Raw genomic sequence first — 8,528 nt, 5'->3', positions numbered from 1 at the left:
TTGACTCTTATCAAATAATACTTTTCCACACCATTAGTCTTTGCAGCCTAACTTTAGTGTCAGTTTCACACACATCACAGATACATGACCAAATAGACTTCCAATTAGGAACCTTTTGTCATGAAATCTTAGCATAACGTTGAAGCATGCCTTATCAAAATCACTCATCACTCATCACTTATAATCATCATTGTATCAAAGTATGAAGTGCTTAGCCTCCGTGCCTAAGTTACCTAAATACTTTCATAATCAAGTCAACTAAGATAGTTTAGGATGGGTTAATCCTTGCACCTTGAGGGATAGTATCGAATGCATATACTTGATTAAGCTCATTCAACATGCACCATCAAACACTTCGATTCTTTTTCGCGTCTTTCTTTTTTGGGAGAAAGTCGGTACCCTCCACAAAAATGACGGAAAATTTTTCCTTTTTTGCATTTTCGAGTTGCGCATCACACACGAGTCATGTACATTGAGTCATGTTGTGTCATATCACATCGAGTTGAGTCTAACACATGTGTCAAACGCTTTGAGTCGAGTCATGTCAAATCAATGAGTCAAGCAACACTAAGCCTTAGGTCAACCCTAAGATAATAAAAGATGAGCAAAGTCCTATAGTCTGAAATATAGATGCAAGTATATTCCAGCGAGCAAGAATATTTCCGGATTTTTTCGAAAAACCGCGAATATAGATGTATGAAACTTTTCCAAGATGAGAGAAGTTTGAGCAAAATTATGAAAAACCTTAATTTGCAAAAGATTTGAGCAGATTTGGTTGTAAGGAAACGACCAAATTGAAAGTTCGGAGCGATATCGCGGCGGCAGGCACTTTTGGCTTGCGCTGGTGCAGCGACAGGTCACGTGGCTTCATGATGTGGACATATAGACCTGGCTCAGCAATTTTGGGTTCTTTGGTACGCCAGTTAGCCCCTATAAGCAATTTGACAAGATTAAGTAGTCGGCTCAATTACAACAACAATAAGTGATCGACCTGACAAAAGATCGTCTCACTTAGCTTAAAGCGCCTAAGCATTGGCTCATCGCAAGCATCAAAGTAATGGTTCACAACGATTTCCTAGGATGGAAGAAGATCTGAAGATTCGAGATGACGAAGCCTTCAACAAGGGGCTTTAAGATTAAAAAGAGTCTATTATTAGATTTGAGAAGAACGATTCAAGATGAAGCGGTCTTGGATAGCTTTCGCTAAGATTGAGGAAGTTATCACTTGATTTGGAGAAGATAGCACGAGATGGGCGATCTTCGACGACCTTCGCTAAGATTGTGGAAGTTGTCATCAAGATTTGAGAAGATAGCACGAGATGGGCGATCTTCGACGACCTTCGCTAAGAATGTGGAAGTTGTCATCAAGATTTGAGAAGATAGCACGAGATGGGCGATCTTCGACGACCTTCGCTAAGAATGTGGAAGTTGTCATCAAGATTTGAGAAGATAGCACAAGATGGGCGATCTTCGACGACCTTCGCTAAGATTGTGGAAGTTGTCACCAAGATTTGAGAAGATAGCACGAGATGGGCGATCTTCGACGACATTCACTAAGATTGTGGAAGTTGTCACCTATATTTGAGAAGAGTGGTTCGTGATGAGGCGGTCTTGGACGACATTCGCTATGATTGGGAAGGTTGTCACCATGATTCAAGGAAAAGCTCGAGATGTAGCAGCAATGATAGACAGCGTTCCCTAGGATGTGGAGAGTTGTCAAAAATTTTGGAGATGGCGAAGCAAGGTCACCTTTGACGGTCCCTCAAGGTAAAGAAGAGATTATATATAGCGGCGATGCACTGCCGTGGCGACGTACGGCCACAACCTCGAAGATGACGACATACAGTTGTTTTCGACGATGTTCCCGAAATATTGTGGAGGATTGTCACCAAGAATATTGAGGACGACGACATATGGTTATCTTCAACGATGGCGTTCACGAGGCACTGTGGAGGTTGTCACAAACATCAACAAATGAAGCAACAGCAAAACGGTTACGTTTAGAGACGTGTGCTCGATGGTGCAAGATACGCATTTCTTAACTCTCTTATCTGTTTAACTAATGATTAGTTTGCAGGTATCGGCGTTATAAGAATGATTTGGAATTGCAGAACATTTTGAATCATTCTCCGTCCCTATCGATACTTTGACTCTCGTTTTTCGAAACATAAGTTTCTTCAAACTCAGTCAAAGTGGGGGCTTCTGTAGACACCCATTTGTGTCTCCCCAAAACCAAACCCAGTGATGAATACCTTTCACGTCGAACCATAATCGAATAAGGTGAAAGTATGAAAAGTCAAGTGTTGCGGTTTAGTTTTATTTAAAATCCTTCTTTCTGTTTTCGAAAACCCACTCTATTTTATGAAAACGTCCAATCCAGTTTAGTTTGGTCCATGATAAGGGTCCAATAATAGTGTAGTTGGATGGGGCTCGAAAAGACCTTTCCAACGATATATTATAAGCCCAATTCCGATGAATATTGAGGAAGTTATGGCCAATATACTAAACTGGGCCCGGTTAATTATTTAAATACGGCCCAATGATCTAGAAGAGGGCCCAATGTTAATTGTTATTCCTAAAATTATTAGGATTAATTATAATTTCCTAGAAGTTTCTAGAAGATTCTTTTTAATTCTAAAATTATTAGATTTAATAATTAATTATTTTAAAATAGACTTTTATTTGGAGTAAAATATTATTTTATTATCTTAAAAATACGTATTTTATCTTCTGTACGGATTCCGTAGATCAAGTTGGTTAAAGATCGAATTCCGCGTGAAGAAAACGCGCTAATACAGGTTGTCGCCAAACAACAAGTCTGTCGCCTCGCGACAGACCCTGTTGCGTCACGATAGAGTCGATTCCTAGCGATAGCGTGTAGTTTTATTCCTTATCAAATTCTATGTTTTTCCGGACTATTTTCATTATAAATAGGGTCCGAATCCCTGTTTTCAGAACAATCAATTCTCTCTATCAACTCTCATCAAGAATTACTTAATTCTTATTTTTGCTCTCTCTAAGCAATATAGCTTATTCTTAATCTCTCTTTCTAAACTAGCCTTTTAAACACAATATTCCGCATTCACAAGACTTAGAATCTCTTAGCCAAGTTCGAAGTTGCCTTCGCCCTAGACGTGCAAGGTTGATATTTTCTGAGGGTTTGGTCCAAAACTAGTCAAAACTTTGTTTAATTATTTGATTTCAATTTAATTATTTAATTGTTGTTTATTTATTTTCATTGAAGTTTAATGGCTTGTGTATTTTGTTATTAGAAAGAGGTACGAGGCTTCAAAGTAAGTAGATTAGCTTACTTCCTATTTTATTAACAATATAGAAAGCATGCTTATTATTGTTTTATAATTCCTAGTATCATGTTAGGATGTGTTTAATTCCTAGTATCATGTTAGGATGTTATTTTATGCTTTCTGGTATCATGTTTAGGGTGCCTTACTTATTTCTAATATCATGTTAGCATGTTAGTACCATGTTAGGTTTAAAGATTTGATTTTTATTGTTTAGTGACATGTTAGGATTTGTTATTAATCTTGTTAGTATCATGCCTAGGATCTTGCTATTATTATTAAGCTTTATTATGCCTTATCATGTTATTATCATCGTTATTATTATTATTATGTTGCTTGATATATTTTATTGTTATTGCTTGATTACGCCTTTTATGATTGTTAAAGGGAATTTGTACTTGAAATCAGGCTTAATAAGATAATTATTAATTTGGTTTAGGCTAATGTGATTTTAATTCAAGTGATCGCCAATAATAGTCTTGTTTGTGCATTAATATTCAACCAACATAGATAAACAGGGTAGGTTCAATATAATGTTTGTATGTTATTCGAAAAGCGCACATGAATACGAGCAGAACAAAGTAGAGGCCTATTTTATAGGATGGGTCCTTTCTTTTGTAGATTGGATTCGTACTCTCATCCCCGGACCCTATTTGGTTCAAGACCTTATGGAGTTGATGGTCCTTTTGGATTGTCTTTTGGGTTTTCAAGTTCCTAAAACTTGTTGGCGACTCTTTTGCCCTCTTTTCTTTCCCTTTGGAACGCCACCATACTTTAGTGTATGATCACAGTGGGGTTCAAGTTTGGGGTCATAATGCTTGAAATATTCCCTACAGGGGGTAACCCCATTAAAGTACATAGAGTTAATAAATTTCTAGATTGCATGAATTATTGTGGTTTGATTGATACTGGCTTTTTTGGAAACAAGTTCACTTGGTCAAATAAAAGAAAAATAAGACCCATTCTTTAAAGATTGGACAGGGCTTGGATTAATATTTCTTGGATCCAATCTTTCCCAAACACCTCCTTAGCCCATCTCCCAAGAGAAAGCTCTGACCACAGCCCTATTCTCCTTAATACTAAACATGTTACCTTAGACCCAAGACCCCCTAGGGCTTTTAAGATGGAATCTTTTTGGTATAACCAACCTGGGTTTGGCCCTTCTGTGGACATAACCTGGAATTCCCTTACTGGAAATCTCACCACCATACTTCACTATATCACTCCCCAAATCCAATCATGGGTCAAGGATAATGTTCCAAATCTTAGAAATACTATTGCTAGACTCCATAGAAGACTTGAGCGAATTCAAAAGGCTATAGAAGCAGACCAAGCAACTCCTACCTTCATGACCTAGAACAGGATCTGTGTTCAAATCTTTCAATCTTTTACAAAAAAGAGGAGGCCTTTTAGGCTATTAGGTCTGGAATTACCTAGCTTGCTGAGGCTGGTAGGAACACTGGTTTTTCCATAAGTCTGTGCTCTTTAGAAGAAGGAGGAATAGAATTCTAAATCTTAAATCCCCTGTGGGAAAGGACAATCTGACCACCTTCTTAGTAGTGACATCTCTACATATTTTTCCTCCCTTTTCACTTCTCAAGAGACTTCTATACCTAAAGAGGTCTTCCTCCCCCCCCCCCCCAATTTCTATTTCTCACACTCCTGTTCTGTGTGAGATCCACTCTACTGTGTTCTCTATGGGGAAATTCAAAGCCCCTGGCCCTGGCTATCATCCTTCCTTCTTTCAAAAATACTGGGCTATTGTGTGGTCTGACCTTCTCCAGTTCTGTCAGGACTGCTTCTCTTCAAAGTCCATTCCTGTTGAGGCTAATATGACTGCCATCTCCTTGAACCCAATAGTGAATGACCCAGAGTCTATCAAGCAATTTAGACCCATCAGTCTATGTAACACCTCCTATAAGATTGTGCCTAAAATTTTTGTACAAAGAATCAGACCTCTCCTTAGTGATATCATCTTCCCGAATCAGAGTAGTTTCCTCCCTGATAGAGGCTGTGACAATAACTATATTGCTACCACTAAGATACTTCAATCCATGAGAAAGAAAACAGGGAGAAAAGCTTGGTTCTACCTTAAAATTGAACTGGAGAAAACATATGATAGGCTTGAGTGGCCTTTTATAAGATTTTGCCTTCTTAGAACTGGCTTTGACAGTGCTTCTATCTCCTTGATCATGAATTGTATCACCATCCCCCTATATCTTTATCATTTGCATGAATTACCTTTCTTACCTCATTGAATCTGCCTGCATTAAAGGAAGCTAGACCCCCTTTAGGTTTAGGAACAACAGCACCACCATTTCTCACCTTCTTTTTGCTGATGATCTTCTTCTGTTTGGGGAAGCTTCCCCTGGTACCCTAAATGCTCTCCAGGACAATCTTGACCTTTTCTGGGCTATATCAGGCCAATGTATGAACAATGCTAAGAGTAAGCTTTACTTTTTAAAGAATGCTTCACCTTTCTTTGTGGACCTTTTTAGTGCTAGTTTAGGAGTCCCTATAAGCCATAATTTAGGTGTATACCTTGGTTTCCCTCTTACTGATACAAAACCTATTAGGACTTAGCTGAACCACATCATTATTAAAATTAGGACCAAACTCAGCAGGTAAAAGGCCGTTACCTATCGAAGGCTTGTAGAGCTATCCTAATAGAATCCACCCTCTCCTCCATCCCTACTTACTCTATGCAGACTATTTGCTTGCCCAAGGCCTTGACAAATTATATTGATCAACTGTGTTCCTAATTCTTTTGGGGGACCATCCCTGAGACCAAAAAGGTCCCTCTCATTGCTTGGGATAAGGTCTGCTGTTCTAAAGAGAGGGTAGGCCTAAACCTCAGGCTTTCTCATCTCCAAAATAGAATCTCCATGGCTAGACTTTGCTAAAGACTTCAAAACTCCAACAAATTATCTGCCACCATTGTTAGGGAAAAGTACTGCAATAAACCTGTTGTTATTCCTTTTAGCAAAGGATCCCACATCTGGCAGGATGCTGGAAAGGGTTGGGAAATTCTCACTCATTTCTCCCAGTGGGGGGTTGGTAAAGGGGATAGCTGTAATTTTTGGAGTGATAATTGGACTGGGTTGGGAACTATTAGAGCTAGCTTTTTAGGACCTTTACCTACAAATGAAGAGGACAGAACTGTGCAATCCTCTCTCTCAAATGGTAGAATTAAGGATGGAGTTCTTGACCACCTATCCATGCTTCCCCCTCGGTTTGCAACTTACCTTTCCTCTACTATAATTCCCTGTCATGGTGATGACTTCATCTTCTCTTCTCTTGGGAAAGGGGGGTATTTTGATAGTAAAACTGCCTATAACTACCTTTGGGATAGAGCTCACCAAGAGATAGCTTCTAAGCCTTTTAATGCTGTCATCTGGGACCTCCATATCCCACCCCCCACAAAATTTTTCCCCTGGTTATGTCATTGGGATAGGTTACCTACTGCTGATCACCTCAACTATAGACACATAATACCCTCAGGCAGTTGTTCCTTCTGCCCCTCTAGCAATGAAACTTGTTTACATATCTTTAGAGACTGCAATAGAGCTACTGAGATTTGGAACATTATCAATCCCCCAATTCAAGGTCTGCACCTTAACACCAGTGAGTGATGGGAGGAAAACCTCAAAATCACTACTACCCACCCTATCTTTAACCTACCTTGGAATGAATGTTTTGCTTTCATAACCTGGAGACTCTAGCTCAGAAGGAATGACTGGGTTTTCAAGAAAAAATCAATCCCTCCTGACAAATGGGTGGCCTTTGTAAAACACCTAAGTAGTGAACTCTTATTCATGGGCCCAAGTCCAAATGGCAACTTCACCACTAGTACTTTTGCAAATCAGGACTACAATATTTATGTTGATGCTTCCTTTAAGCCTGATTCCTTTGATGCTAGCATTGCTTGTATTTGTAGAAACAGACAGGGCCTGTGGGTTAAGTGCATTGCTGTTCATTGTACTACCACCTCTGCAGTGATGGCAGAAACCATGGCTATCAAAGCTTCTGCTTCTTGGACTATAAGGGAAGCTTGGGAGGATGCAAAGATTTACTCTGATTGTTTTATAGCTGTGCAGAGCATAAATAAGATAGTAATGGGTGCTGATGAGATGGAAAATTACTATTCTTTGTGCAGGGACCTGATGGAAACTGCGGGAAGGGAAAGATGTGGAAAGCCACCAGGCAAGTAGTAGGGGAAGCGGATGTGGTGGCCAGACAAGCCATGTTGGTTCTACAGCGAACTACTACTAGTTTATGTAACTAAAGGAATATTTTGGGGCAATTTGTAATTATTCTAAGGCCGGATGTGGGTGATACTCTGATCTGTAATCGTTCAAATGTCTATTTTGGATCAAACTTAGTTAGTTTTGAACAACTTATATTAGGAGAGGGTACAACCCTACCGCATCAACCACCGTAGCTATGGTGAGTTGTTTTTGTAAGTTGGCTATGACCATTAACTTTATGCTTATTAATTACTAATCTAGTTCTGTTGCTTTTAAAAAAATATATATATAGTACCAATGGTCTCTCCCGAGTTATCAATGGCTTCCCTAATCACAATCAAGCCTACTTCCGTGGAATCATGTAATTTAAAGACTTTAAGCACATTACTCTAACTTCCTAATCATCCATTCAACTACTCCCGTGATGAACTTCAAGCCCTTAATCGATTTATTCAAACCCGTCAAAACCCAACTCCCCTTGTGCTTAAAACAATGGATTAATAACAATACTTATTATCCCTAATCTAGTATTGGCATGAGCACAATCTATTAAGCATATAAATTGCAATTATCATTAGAGAATTTAAAGAATTAAATCATGCATTAATCATATTCGGGTTCCGCTAGATCTTGAAAAAAGGAAATTACAAACACATATTCATTAAAACAATAACAAGAATTAAAGAAAACATAATTAATAATAAAAGGAATTAAAGAGAATAAGAAAATACCAAATCTTGAATTATGAGAGATAAATGAAGAAACTTGAGTGCATAATCTTGAATTACAATGAAAATAAAGTCTAGAGAGAAAACTAGGGTTCTAAGATGATAGATTGTGAAAATATAATCCTCAAGAGTATTTATAAGAAGGCTAAAATATAGGATTAATTAAGAAAAGTAATCGGATAAAAACTGACTAAATTCGTTTAGGCATGGGCATGTCAAATTCTTACATGGGTGTGTCTCGCTGGAATGAC

General features: G+C 38.5%; 1 protein-coding gene across 1 annotated transcript; it reads left to right on the top strand.

Moving 5' to 3' along the window:
* The first annotated feature begins 4,999 nt into the window (after positions 1-4,999).
* On the top strand, positions 5,000-6,934 carry LOC145604129 (uncharacterized). Its single transcript, XM_081660080.1, has 3 exons — positions 5,000-5,501; positions 5,665-5,837; positions 6,308-6,934. The coding sequence occupies exons 1-3, from the start codon at positions 5,000-5,002 to the stop codon at positions 6,932-6,934; spliced, it is 1,302 nt and encodes a 433-aa protein (XP_081516206.1).
* Positions 6,935-8,528: the final 1,594 nt, after the last annotated feature.

Source organism: Chenopodium album, chromosome 22, assembly GCF_948465745.1.
Source record: "Chenopodium album chromosome 22, dcCheAlbu1.1, whole genome shotgun sequence".
NCBI lineage: Eukaryota > Viridiplantae > Streptophyta > Magnoliopsida > Caryophyllales > Amaranthaceae > Chenopodium > Chenopodium album.
This window is presented reverse-complemented; position numbering and strand designations above follow the sequence as displayed.